This window comes from Apiospora marii, assembly GCF_038362585.1.
Source record: "Apiospora marii strain CBS 49790 chromosome Unknown utg000005l_segment0_segment0, whole genome shotgun sequence".
Classification (NCBI taxonomy): Eukaryota; Fungi; Ascomycota; class Sordariomycetes; order Amphisphaeriales; family Apiosporaceae; genus Apiospora; species Apiospora marii.
Genome location: NW_027117377.1, coordinates 5,169,290 through 5,182,543, shown reverse-complemented (window position 1 = coordinate 5,182,543; position 13,254 = coordinate 5,169,290). Strand labels below are relative to the sequence as shown.

Below are 13,254 nucleotides of genomic sequence, written 5' to 3'. Positions count from 1 at the left end.
ATTGTATTAACGCCAACATCTCAATTCTTTCGCAGGTAGTGTTGACTCAGGGGCTCAAGTAATAGGGGCTGGCTACGAGCACTGCTCTAGCATACCTCGTCACAGTCAGCTGTTTCTCGTGTACCAGATCAGATTGGCACGAATGCCACTCCCCATTTATTCCTTGTGCGGCCGATGCGTCATCGGTCGGGGACTGGCATCTAATTCCCTAATAGTTGTCTGCCAATGGCTGGCCAGCTCAGAAGAGGGATCAGTCGAACCCATCTCTACCGGGCTGCGTTCTGACGGGCCTAGCTCGTATGCCCAAGGCCAACTGTTGCTGCCTCCAAATATCTGGTTATAGTAGTTTGCCGCAACAATGCCCTCGCTACTGCCATAGGCCCTGCTACCCTCGTACCCGGACGGGGGAAGCTCCGCAACCTGCTGCGTTGCGGTCCACTTCTGCCCTATTACCTCCTGATGCGATGCGTCAGCCTGTCGCCGTGCTTCGACTTCCTCCTCTCGCCTCCGCCGGCTGCGCTTTCCGATACAATAAGCAGCCGCGATGCTGCCGATGATCAACAGTGCACCGAGTGTCACGCCCACACCGATATCAACCTTGGCGGCCGAGCTCAAAACCCCTGCTTCTCCAGGAGAGGAACTGGCTGACGAAGGTGGCGGGATGCCGGCATCACTTTTGTCGCTGCTTCCTCCTGTGCGAGTCGGCGCACCGGATGACGAGCGTGTTGGGCCGGAGGCTGCCGTGGTCGACAACACCGAGGGGCCGTCCGGCTCGCCACTCCAAACGGGATCGCCGCTCGCACGACGCACGTTGATTCCGTACGCGAAGATGTGGTCGCCCGAGGTGTACGAAGTGGTGACGAACCGGCCGCAGGGCAGCTCGGGCGTTCCGTGCTTGGTGTAGCACTGGCTGACGGAGATGTACGAGGCCCTGTCAAACCCGGAGTGGCACTGATGCCAGTCGTCGGTGCTTCGATCCTTTTTGCACGAGTAGTTTCTATGCCACAGGAGATCACTCTTAGTCTCTGGGAAGCAGAAAGGCGAGATCTCAATCAACTGTGTCGACATAGGGGGCTGACTTACTCGGGGCAGCACGTCGCGACGGTCGCGGTCTTGTCGATGCCCGCCTCACAGGCGTACCAGTACCCCGAGGGACAGACACCTGGGGAGTAGTAGCCCAGGGGCTCAAAGTTGGGCGGGAAGCATGACGATGTCGAAGCCGAACCCACAGTTCCAAACTTGAGGAAATAAGTCCCAGCAGAGTTGTCCTGGCCAGCGGGTATCGGTCAGCAGTCGCATCACGAATCGTGCACAGGCTACACTATCATGACCATACATACCTGGATATACTCCGAGCTGCAGCTAGTGACGGTCGGGGTGAAGCTCGTGGTCAGAGCCCCTACCCTGGAGGTGAGGTCGGACATGAGCGAGAAGTTATGGTTTTGTATTTCCTCGTTGATGCACTATTAGTTGTTTCATCTTTTCGAAAAGTAAAGAGAATGAATGGATTCTCGGAAAGAAAGTGGACGGGGGGGGTTAATCGGTGGCAACCTTATGACTTCTCAGACAATCTCAAACATGGGCGGCTTACATCGGGGGCCGCTGACGTGCAGAGATGCTGCGACTTGGGTTCAATCTCGCTTAGTGCCCGCAGTCGCACAAGTTCTCCCATCCATCGCGCAGCCATCAACTATATGTCCAACCAAATTACGATAGTTTCCACATTTGGTCAAGGTCGCTGGGGGCCATCATCCAGCTCCTCACCAAACCTGCGCTGCCTCGCCGATCCACTTTATGGTCGGATTGGCAGGTGCTACGGGGGCTCTTTGGGGGCTACCCTGATTACGTAAGTGTCTGTTTGGGACATTGAGACGTTGAGTAGGCGCAGGTAGTTACCTACATGGAAATTTTGATTGACCCAGTGTTGCACGAGAGAGAGCGTGCGATGGTGTATAAAGTGCTGTCTGAAAAAAGAGAATCTACAAAAGAGAACAGCAGTGATGTGCTGCTTATATGTACACAAAGGGGAGATCTAGCTAAGCGCGCTAGCCGGTATGGGGTTCGCACCCCTGTCACTGCAACACCCAGCTATCCCGTCGACAATTATCTCATGAATAACTATTTATGTAGCCCGTTCCCTCGCCGCATCAATTATTCACAGCTGACTTGTCCATCCGCTGGTACAATACGAAAGAAACGTAATCACCTTGAACTGGTGGAGAACTAGGCTATTAATAATCTGCCCGGTTTGTTTACTTCATTACATGGCAAGTACGTTTCCCGGTTCCGACGCTGTTGTGTGGAAGGCGCGATGGCTCCCCCAAACGTTGAGTGGGAAAGCGTTCCAGTAATCACCTTGTTCCATACCATTCCGTCTCTTCTACGGCTGTTCTACGGACCACTCCATCCCATTCCAACATCCACGATGGCGTCCGCCTTGTACTCGCTGCTGGGCTTCTTCACCAAGGAGCCCCCCTTCCAGCCCTTCGTCGACAAGCACATCATCTACCCGTTCTTCGTCCCCATCGCCCCGTACTGGGCCGAAGTCGAGACCGACGTCTTCGAGCTCGTCGGCCTCGACCCCGACACCACCTACCGCATCTTCCCGCCGGAGACCTTTTACCCGCCCGCCTTCCCCGTCCTGCACAAGGGGCACGCGAGCCACCTCTTCTTCCTCGCGCTCGGCATCGCGGTGCAGATCTGTCAATACCTGGGCTGGTATCCGCTCACTCTCTCCCGGTACGGGGACAGACTGGTACGGCGCGCGCGCAGCCACAGCATCGTCTTGTGGGCAATCACTCTTGTTCTCGTCTGTTGGGCGCGTCAGGCCTTGATGGTGGCGGCCACGCTCCAGTACTACCGCGACCATAAGGCATCGAGCATGATCTGGACCAGCATATTGACGTCGTGGTTGTAGGCCTCGGCATTGGGGGAAAAGACAAGGGGCAAGGGGACTCGGCAATGGACGGCTAGGGCTAGGGGATTATGGGTAACTGTTCTGATGATGGGTAACAATAAAACGTAATGCATGCTTGCCATTGATCGTTCCAATCTATGGAGTGTTGCCTGACTGTGTGTCACTTCCGCTTGCTTGCCTGCACCACCGCTGCCATGCAGACCCCCCACCTCCCCACCCTCATCGTCTCTATCGCGCTCCTGTTACAGGTGCGCAAGCTCATGCCGCACCTGTCCGGGAAGCTCGTCCCGTGGCGCGGGAGCCCGCCACTTATGCCTCCGCATCTTCGCCAGGACGATCATGCTGGTCATCATGCGGGCCGCTCTCGTGTGTCTGATCTGAAAAGCCATGGCCAAGCCCGACGTCATCGGTAAATTAGCCGCGTACCTGGCGTCGGCGAGCTAGGTTAGTGGTGTTTTTACTATGTTTATGGTAAGTGTTGCAAACTAGCTAACGTCGGCCCAGAATCTCATTTCATCTACCACGAATCTATCGACGGCCTCAAGGCTAGAGGATAGAAGCCCAGATTACGTTCATTGCTACTTCCCCATCTGATTGGTATAGTTTTCATGAGCCATGGACCTTCTAAATCAACAAATGTCGCTTAATTGCATAAATATATGCCTGGTTCTGGCTGTACCTCCGAAATGTCAAACTCTACTTCCATTTTCTGCTCTCTCCGATAGCTGTGAGATCCAATGCCGACCTTCGATTTAAATTCAGACCACTAGATGATGTATACACACATCTATCAATGTTAAATCAATAGACACACCAACCATTTGCTAGAACCAGCAATCCTACTCCTCAAAATCATCTTCCTCTTGCTACCTACCTACCTCACTCATTAACACCCGACTACAAGATGGGCGCCCTCGGCCCCCTCTACCAAGGCCTCGTCCTCCCCAACTTTCACAACCTCTCGCTCGTTGTCGCCCACTACAGGGCCTTCCTACTGCAGTGTGCCCATCTCGGGCGAAACAGCGTCCACGCCTTCCTCGTCCTGAGTCTGCTGCTGCTCGTGGCCACAATCTTGTTGCTGGACTGGGCGGCAGAATCGACCAGAGGCATCGTCCCCTACATCACAGAGCACCTACTACTCCGACGCCCGGTCCGAGGTGGTAGGGGACGACGACTTGGGGCCTTCGTTCTCCTGGCTATATGCCAGTGGTTCGCAGTGGCTTTTCTTCAATGGGGTCAGGTCCGGTGTCCTCGGGATTGCGGCGAGCCGGATACGCTAATGATTCCGGCGCTTTTGGTCCTGTTCATTACATTCGTTAGGTTGTAACTAGGGCCGCTCTGCTGGCGCATCGTATCGGTGCAGCTGAAGTCGGGACGAAGATCCAGCAGACGAGTCGTTCGCCTCTGATTTGTGGCTTATCCTCACACATTGGCAAGGAATGTAGCCTTACACTTGCCTTCGGGTATTTCCCAGTCGACTCCAAGTGTCGCGAGCCGATACTAACGTTCATCCGACGCAATGGGCGGCAAGCGAAACTTTGGTGGCTTAAACGAGTAACGATGGCTGTACACAGGCTGCTGTTGTCTATGTGCATATACATTGATCAGTCCAGACAGCGCCAAACATGTATGCCGTCGTTACAGATGACGATTGGATGATGATACCCGATCAAGTTGAGAACTCGTGGCAGCTACTGCTGAAGCCTGGTGATAGGAGACCAACTGCATAGGCAACAAACTGGCCCAGCCCATCTTGACTTATCCCTTATTAGCAGCTGTCTCAATAATTACCATATTGCAATCTATCATATCAGTCACAGATACCCGTCAATCGAAAGCCATGCAACGACAACAATTTATCTTCATCTCAGTAACAGCTAGCCTGCCTCGTATTCCCTAAAAACGAGCCTGTATCTCCTCCATACTGCAAAATCTATCCATCTTCCTCTCTTTCTCCCTCTGTTTCTTTTTGTCTCCTCGCGTCCAAACTTAAAGTGTATGTGCCAATACCAAATTCCCGAACTGGGAGTGGCAAAGAAAAGAAAATAATAATATGTACAAGAAGTGAAGTCAACGAAAGTCCCCCAAATGGTGGTCGTCGAGAAAATTTGTAACAAGAAGCGAATTCCCCTCACTTTTGCCGCCGTCCAAACAAATAACGAGCGTTCCCCTGTATCTCCTTTTCATCTATCCTCCTCTCCTCCAGACTCTGTTTTGGTCCATCAACCAACCCTCTTCTTCTCTCTCTCCATGGTATCATGATGCTTTCCCCCTCATCTCGGTAGATGCCGTAATTAATTACCAAGCCCCAACCTGAGCCCTACGCCGAACAGGCTCGCGGCGAGGCGCATCACGCCGGCGGATGTACTGCTGCCGCTTCTTCATCTTGTTCAGGTTGCTGCTCTGCCCCGGCGTGCAGCTGGTGCCCGGCGCCATGGGCACGACCACGGACCAGAGCCCCGAGGCGCAGCGCTGCCAGGACGTCCCGCCCGCCAGGCAGTTCCACTCGCCCTCGGGCTGGCAGGGGCCGGTCAGGACGTCGCCGCCGCCGCCGCCGCCCGCCGAGCCGGTACCCGTAGGGGACGCGGCGCTGCTCGTGGCCGTGGGGGACTGGGACTGGGATGGTAGGCCCACGACCTCGGAGGAGGTGGCGGAGGAGGAGGCGGAAGATGTCGTCGGGATGCTGCTGTCGCTGCTGCTGACACTGGGAGTGGCGTCAGGAGAGCTGGGCGTGGGAGTGTTAGTTGGTGGGGCTGCACCCGAACCTGAAGACAACGACGAAGACGCAGACGCAGATGCAGATGCAGACGCAGACGCAGACGCAGACGCAGACGTTGTTGTGGTTGAGGATGGGATGAAGATGCCACCAGGGGTGGAGTGGGTCTTGGAGTGTGATGCACTAGAAGTTAGGAGCGTGGACTCCGTGGCCGAAGAGGTCTCGCTCGGTGTTGGTGTCGCGGACTCTGTCTTGGTTCGGCGGGAGGAAGTGATCGGGATCACAATGAGTGACGGCGAAGGTGCCGCATCAGAAGCAGACGAAGACGAAGTAGAAGATGAAGCCGACCTTGTCGACGTGACCAAAGTAGTTCCTCCATCCAGGGAAGAAGCCGTCATAGAAACAGAAGAGATAATGAATGTAGAAGGTGTCGCAGACGACGCCGATACCAAATCCACAGTCGACGACGGTAAAGGCAGCAGCAACGACGAAAGCATTGAAGGAAGGACAGACTGCAACGACAACGACGACGAGAAGGACGACGACGACGAAGAAGATACATACACAGCAGAAGCCGACGTCGTCGGAAGCTGGACGGGACGCGACGACGGAGTGACTCCTGGTCCGGCAGGAGCACTGGCCGATCCCGACGCGGGAGCTCCCCCGCTACCGCTACCGCTACCGCTACCACCACTGCCACCGACAATGGGGTTGGCCGACATGGGCTGGCCCGTCACGCAGTCGTCAGGAAGGGCTGCCGTAGACGAGACGTTGACGAAGTCGGGGCCGGGCTCCGGGTAGAGAGCGTCGACGCCCTCCTTGACGCAGGCCGCGCCGGCGGTGTGGTAGATGTTGGCCACGAGCATGGGCGGGCGGTCCTTGAAAGCCACGGCCGGGGCAGCTCGCTTCTTCTTGGCGGCGCCGATGGTCAAGACGGCACAGTTGTTGTAGAACTCGCGGTTGCCGGTGTGGTTGATCCAGGACCAGGAGAACAGGACCTTGTCGGCGCTGGGGGTGTCGGCGGGCAGGGTAAAGGGGATGTTGGGATCGGTGGGGCAGGCGCCGATCTTGCTGAAGACGACGGTGAAGGTCTGGCCCTTGTCGTAGGATATGGACAGCTGGCAGGAGCCGCCGTTGTGGGACGCGCCGCCGACGATCTTGACCGTGTGTTGCTCGCCGGGGTACCAGGTCGCGACGGGGGCTCCGGCGACGGGGTCGTCCATGTCCGGGATGGCGCCCTTGCAAGGGAAGGTGGCCGCCGTGTTGGGGCTCGTGATGTCCGTGTCGATCTTGCCCGCCTTGACGGCGTTGGGGTTGCCCTTATACCGCAGCGGGGGCGGGTCGGCCATGTTCATGTGACCCAGGGCGGTCTCGGCCGCGAGAGCCACGACCAGCGTTACGATACGCGAGACATACATCGTTTCGGCGATCGGCAGTCAGGATAAAGAAAAAGATGGAAGTGGAGTGACGAATAATGGGAATTGCGTGCTGTCTGGCAGCAGCAGAAAGCCGGATCGAATCAGTCTTGCAGGTTGGTCCTTTGGAAGGTCGAATCGGTGATATTGAGAGCTGCCTGCACTCGTCGAAGTCGTTTGTGGAAATCTTCAAGCGCAGAAGAAGAGAAATGAATGGATAGTTTAATAATAGAAAAACTGGAGGTGGTATGAGAGGTCACCGGGGGGTTTGCGAAGGAAACGGGCCTCGTGGAAGAATGTTGATTGTTCCCAACCTTGTGGAGTCACACCAGAGATACACAATGGCGGAGACACAACGGAGTCAAGAGAAAGGCACGAATGAATGACTTGTCAATCTGTCCAACCACTGGCGGAGTACCAAAGTGAGACAATGGAACGGAGCACACACTGAGCGAAAGAAGATTCTCGGGTATAAGCTGCGAGCGATCTGGGTCTTCTTGTATGCAGACGAGCCGCCAGCATGGACGCATGGCAGCGGGCGCCATGGCCTTCCCAGACCTGCCTACCGAGTGGGTGACAGGCTCCGACTTACACGCTTGCTCGTGCGGATACACGCAACAGCAAACGAAACCACGGCACGCCACCGCCGGAACCAGATTGGCTGGGCTGGCGACCTGACAAGCCCTCGTCATCCGTCAACTTGTCATTCGTAACATACGTCGTTTGTGCCAATGCGTAAAATCCTGTTCTGTTCTTGAGCCATTTCTCTTCCCCAAAAGTCAAGCAAGCGGCTTCTGGACAGGCGATGCACAGTCGCTTGCGCGAACCATATCAGGCCATGGGATCGCTGAAGCGTTGAGCGGTCGTCGCACCGGCCAAAGGTACTAACCAAGTCCCGGAGCGAAAGAAGATGCAGAAAATGCAGAAGCAGACGAAACCCACTATCGAAGGAGATCGATCCACCAGCCTTAACACATGGGCATGGCGGACGGCCAAATGAATGGCCAGGACTAACGAGGTTTGTATTGCACGTCGCAAAGCTAGCGGCACGTTGGATCTGGAAGAGTCACCAGTGGAAAAGGCCCAGGTGCTGCCAGGGATGCATGGGCGCCAACTTGCGACGACAGCCAATCATTGCGCCCAACCAGAATCTGTGCCTGACAGGAGGCATGCCAAGCTTTGGGCCGGTCCCCAATCCCTTGCCCATCGAGCCATCCTTCCCCTTCCTCCTGGCAAATCCTTGGACAATTGCTTAAGTAAGAACGAGCCTGGATGATGGCATAGGTTGGATACAGTCACAACCCAGCCCTGTCGATGTCCGCATAGCCGGAGAGGCCCGACCACTACCGGCCCTGACAAGCAAACAGGAGCGACCGGTTTGAAACATTCCAAACCTGAACCCCGTTGACCCCGCCATTTGCGCCCCCATTCTTCTTGCTGGGACATTCATCAATTGGCATGGATGCTCCAGAAGTGGTACCAGCCATCATATATTTACAAATGCCCGATTGACATATACGCATATAAAGAACCGATTCCACCCATGTCGCATGGCTATATATGTAGTTGCCATCGTCATTGAGATGCACATTAGTCAGTAAGAAGCCAGCCTCCCTCGTTGATCTGTCCCAGCAGCCAGTACAATCACGTGACAAGAAACACGGTCACAGCAGATTCATCAAATTGGCATGGCCAAGTAAAGAGGACGTTGATAAGTTCATCAGGTAAACTGCTTGCCTTGGAACTAGCTCCCGCTGCTACAAGATACCTGCATATCTATTGTCATGTCATGTCAGCATCACCGCCTCTTTCCTGGCAAACTCGAGTAACGCTGTAGCCAACAGAGTCGCCGTGCTGTACGCGCTTCAGACTCTCATATGACTCGAGTCCAATATCTCAGTCGCTGTTGCGAGGGCAGTCGGCAACGCTGGGGGTTGCCCAGAAGCCTTCGCACCCCACCACCATCCATATCTCTCTGCTACTTCGCCTGCTGCATCTTCCCTCCGCCTGTCTTATTTTGTTCGCCCTTTGCATCTCGATCAAAAGATAAGTATAGTAAAAAATACCGCAATGGTATCCTACGTGACCGAGGGCAGCATGCCAAATATGCTGTGGTGTTGATATCTTCCGAGATCTAGCTAGGTGGGCCCCGCACCAGCCCGTGTCGTGAGCCTCCAGAAACATCGCACAGGTTTGTCCAAGCCGTACTGTCCGCGAGTCGGCTCCCCTGCAACAATTCTCTAGACCGGCTGCAAGCCCTAACAGAACATACAACGGCTTGGCAGTCGACGCGGCACTGGGCCATCCAAAGTACCGTGAGAGGCCGAGGCGACACACTGACTGCCGAGATATGGAATGCTGAAGTATGAAGAAACCTCGGAATGTGCGCCCGGGCGCGGCGCCGCTTACGATCTGCCACTCGTATCTGAGACATTTCACTTGGCCTCATCAGGCCCGTCCGCAGCTCGTCCCTGAGGCCCGGTCGGGATGGCGTGACCGCCCTGGGGACCCTGGTGTTGGTTGGGTCCCTGATAATTCTTGTTGTAGTTGCCATTGCGGTGTTGCTGGGGCGTATACTGATGCATCTGCGAGGGGCTGGTTCCAAACTGCTGTGGGCTGGGGTTGCTGTATCCTCGCATATTGTTCACTTTGCCATGCGAGTTAGTACTGGCGCGGCGGTGCTGACGATTTTCGAGAGGACTTACTCTGTCCCGGTTGCTGTGGGAAGACGGGCTGCTGGTATTGCATCCCAGGGCTCATGCCGTAAACGGGTTGGCCCTGTTGAGAGCCCTGATGGACCATCATCGGGGCAGCGGCAGGACGTCCAGGGCTAGGGTATCCATTGGTGCCGGGCATGGGCTGTGGCATGCTGACTCCAGGCGGCATGAACTGGCCCGAGGGATACATCTGCATCTGCGGGCCGGGCATTCCTTGAGGGGTCATGAACTGCGGCATCATGGGCGCTCCCATGGGCATCTGCTGATGGGGCATGTATTGCGGGTTGTTTGAGAAGCTCCTGTTGAATTGACCCATCTGGGGAGTGCCTGGAGCAAATCCGCCAGGCTGCCCGTATGGCATGTGTGGGGTGTTCATGTTGGGAGGATAGGCCATAGGAACCTGTGACATGCGTGGGGACGAATAAGACTGCGACGAGTTCGAAGGCATCATCCTATGATCATCGGCACCGTTGTAAGGGTGGGGCACCGGACCATGCTGGCCTGGGTGCATTGGTACCGGGGGCACGTGAGGAGAAGGTCGCGGGGGGACGTTGTGGGCGCCGTGCTGAAGGTGGAATGGGAGCTGGTGTTGATGGGCCATCTGAGGCATGACATGGGTGGGGTTGGGAGTCGGCTGGGCCGCGAAGGGCTGGCGCTCAAAATACTCGGTGTATGAGAGACGCATCGTCGACTCGGGCTTCTCCTCCTCCTGGGCCTGGCGCCAAGTCGGGGCGGTGTCAAACGAGGGCTTGATACCATCGTTATCATCGTAGTTCTTGCCCTGGGGAACGGGCTGCGCCTTGATGTGGCCAAGAATGACACACTTCTTGGGGTCGACAGCCTTCCTCTTCTTGCTGACGACAACCACAGCGGCAGTGCTGCTAGCAGGTGTAGAATGACCCTCTGTGATGTTGTTCAGCGCTGAGCGAGGACTGGAACCGGCGCTGGGGTGGCCGTTAGGGGCAAATGCTGGGGCGAAGGCATTGGGTCGGAACTCGTGGCTATTCGGGTTCAGTTTGCCCATCTGGCCAGGCCCTGGGATCGCGCGGCGAGCATACGGGGGTTCGTTCGGGTGCGAGGGACCTGTGGGAGGTTGGCGCATATCAGCAAGCTTGTGCTGCTCGACGTTCCTGATTCGCTGGGCAAGATTGCCGGTCTGGCGGCCACCCTGCTGCTGCATGTGTGGGGGGCCCTGTCGGTCGTTCCGGTACCCCTGGTATTGCTGTTGTTGGTTGTAGTTGCGATTGGGAGGGTGACGGCCGCCTTGGGTACCGCCTTGTGGTCCGTTTACAACGGTGCTAACTGGCCGGGTTCGCTCCGGCTGGGGCTGCGCAGCGCCCTGAGGAGCAGCGGCAGGCTGTCCCTCTTTTGTAGCAACCGGCTTCTTGTCCTTGGCAGCTTGTTCCTCGACCTTGCGACGCTGTGCAACCTCGGCAGCATCACGAGACGCCTTCTCTTGAATTTCTCGCTGCTTGGCCGGGTCTTTGGCGATGATGGAAATCAGATCGACAGGGACAGGTGTGGGAAGCTTGAAGTTTGTGGCAAACTTCTTGAGCTCATGCAGCTTGACCTCCTTGTCAGCCTTGGCCTTGTTGCTCCGGATCTTCTCGGCAGTCATTCTTTCCTTATTGGCAAATGTCTTGAACGACGACAATACATCCCGCTCGACAGTTGAAGTCGCATTCGGTACAGCTGCGCCCTCCTTTCCTTGGGGCGAGATGGTCCGGCTGGTGGCGGCAGATGCCTTCAAGGGGGTCGCGCTCTGGTTTACAGGCTTGACCTCGAGCGGCTTCTCAGTCGTCTTTGAGTGGGGCTCGGGCTTGGCAGCATCGGCCTTGGGCTCAGGAGTCTTGGCCGAAGGTACCGCATTGCCGGAGGTGCCTGCAGCAGAGGTTTCGGCGCGGGCTTTCGCTTCATCGACTTTGGTAGGAGACTGCTGAGGCTTCTGTGTGCCGATGCGTGCACTGATGATGGCGGGATCCACCGGGGCGCCCTTGACAGTAGAATTGTTGGTCGGAGCTCTCATAGCAGGAGGCGTGTACTTCTTGTCGCGGCTGCCACCGGGGAGGGGTGGGAAATCCTGTCGTTTGACACCACTGTATCTGTAAAGGCAATCCGGGTTAGTACGATCCAATGGGTGTGTAAAGAGGCGCTGGCTGGGTTGCGGGGACCTACTTGTCTTCCTCATCTCCTCCACGATCGTTACCGCCGACGAAATCCATTATCCGCTCCTCTGCCACATGAGAAGTGGTAGCTGCGCTGCGCTCAATCTCTCGTGCCTTTCTCTCGGCAGCGGCCATACGCTCCTTGTACTTGGGGTGGCTCTTGTCGATCTGAGTAGTGTAGATGTTCTCGTCGTAGTCGGTCTTCAATCCGAAGAGCTGCTCGTTGGCCGAGAACTGGTCCCACTTGTCACCACCGCCGGAGGACTTATTCTCCAGGGCACCCAGGGAACCGAAGGTATCAGCGTCGTTGGCGCCGCCGCCACCTGACCATGGCTGCAGAGTACGCTGGCCAACTTGGTGGCCGGAACCGATGGAGCTATCGGTACGAAAGCCTATGTAATTCAGTGTCAAGTCCGCGCAGACAGACTCCAGAGGGCCAACATACCGTTCTGGTTCTTACCACCCATATTCCTCATGTCCTGTTTCTGGTACGACATTGCTGATGAATCTCTCTTGTTCTGACCGTTTGCAGCTTCTGGCTTCTTGCCCTGTACCATCCTCGATTGATGGTGCTGGGGTATTGGTCTTCGAAAGACGCTGCCGATTTCGTGCTCAGCAAGATCGTCGTGGATTCGTCCTAGAGTCCCTGGATCCATTCGCGGGTCAGCCTTCATGCAAAAGTGATGGGTATAGCATGCAACAAGGTCCGGATGCGGGTGTAGCCCGCAAAGGATGAAGGACGTCCATTTGATGATGTCGATGTCGATACATGCACCTCGCCGGTGGGCCTCTATAGTATAGCCTGGTCGCTCAGGTGACACCGGAGTGCGAAGTTGACGAAGGCCACGTGAAACGTAACGGCGAAGGAAAGAGGGAGTACATACTTTACAAGACAGAGGACCAGGGGTATCCGGTCCGGACATACAAGACTGCTCACGGAGACAGCGCAGGGTCCTCGGTAGATGGTCGCGGGGGTTGGTCGACGTCCAGTTTGCCGTCTCCCTCGAGGGTAGCCAAATGGCTCGCTGGGTATCTTCGGAGTGGTGGAAGGGACTGGGCCGTCAGCACATGGGGACGGGAACGAATGCAAGAAGCGAATAGAAGAAACAGTGTGTACGCAGCAGCAGCAGCAGCAGTGCGCAAGGAGTGTGTGGAAATCCAGAGAAGTAGATGCCGACGGGTCGGGGAATAGCAGTCAAGCTGCCCACAAACCACAAAGGGAGAATTGCGGTTGCGAATTAGTGCCAAAGGGGGGGAAGAGAGGGAAGGATTATTCGGGACGGGTGAGGTCAATGTTGGGAAAGGGAAGGGGGGAGAGGTCCAG

General features: G+C 56.2%; 5 protein-coding genes across 5 annotated transcripts; 2 read left to right on the top strand and 3 right to left on the bottom strand.

Moving 5' to 3' along the window:
- Positions 1 to 156: 156 nt before the first annotated feature.
- On the bottom strand, positions 157 to 1,424 carry PG985_009502 (uncharacterized protein; the record flags this gene model as incomplete). The annotated part of the gene is made up of 3 exons (XM_066829270.1): positions 157 to 997; positions 1,084 to 1,268; positions 1,341 to 1,424. 3 exons carry the CDS (start codon positions 1,422 to 1,424, stop codon positions 157 to 159), a joined length of 1,110 nt encoding a protein of 369 aa, XP_066684182.1.
- Positions 1,425 to 2,425: 1,001 nt separating this feature from the next.
- PG985_009501 (uncharacterized protein) lies at positions 2,426 to 2,917 on the top strand (the record flags this gene model as incomplete). Its single annotated transcript, XM_066829269.1, has 1 exon — positions 2,426 to 2,917. The coding sequence occupies one exon, from the start codon at positions 2,426 to 2,428 to the stop codon at positions 2,915 to 2,917; it is 492 nt and encodes a 163-aa protein (XP_066684181.1).
- A 904-nt stretch (positions 2,918 to 3,821) lies between these two features.
- PG985_009500 (uncharacterized protein) lies at positions 3,822 to 4,244 on the top strand (the record flags this gene model as incomplete). Its single annotated transcript, XM_066829268.1, has 1 exon — positions 3,822 to 4,244. One exon carries the CDS (start codon positions 3,822 to 3,824, stop codon positions 4,242 to 4,244), a length of 423 nt encoding a protein of 140 aa, XP_066684180.1.
- Positions 4,245 to 5,215: 971 nt separating this feature from the next.
- Positions 5,216 to 7,051, bottom strand: PG985_009499 (extracellular protein; the record flags this gene model as incomplete). The annotated part of the gene is made up of 2 exons (XM_066829267.1): positions 5,216 to 5,981; positions 6,198 to 7,051. 2 exons carry the CDS (start codon positions 7,049 to 7,051, stop codon positions 5,216 to 5,218), a joined length of 1,620 nt encoding a protein of 539 aa, XP_066684179.1.
- A 2,432-nt stretch (positions 7,052 to 9,483) lies between these two features.
- PG985_009498 (uncharacterized protein) lies at positions 9,484 to 12,427 on the bottom strand (the record flags this gene model as incomplete). Its single annotated transcript, XM_066829266.1, has 4 exons — positions 9,484 to 9,695; positions 9,754 to 11,867; positions 11,941 to 12,322; positions 12,376 to 12,427. The coding sequence occupies 4 exons, from the start codon at positions 12,425 to 12,427 to the stop codon at positions 9,484 to 9,486; spliced, it is 2,760 nt and encodes a 919-aa protein (XP_066684178.1).
- Between the last annotated feature and the right edge of the window lie 827 nt (positions 12,428 to 13,254).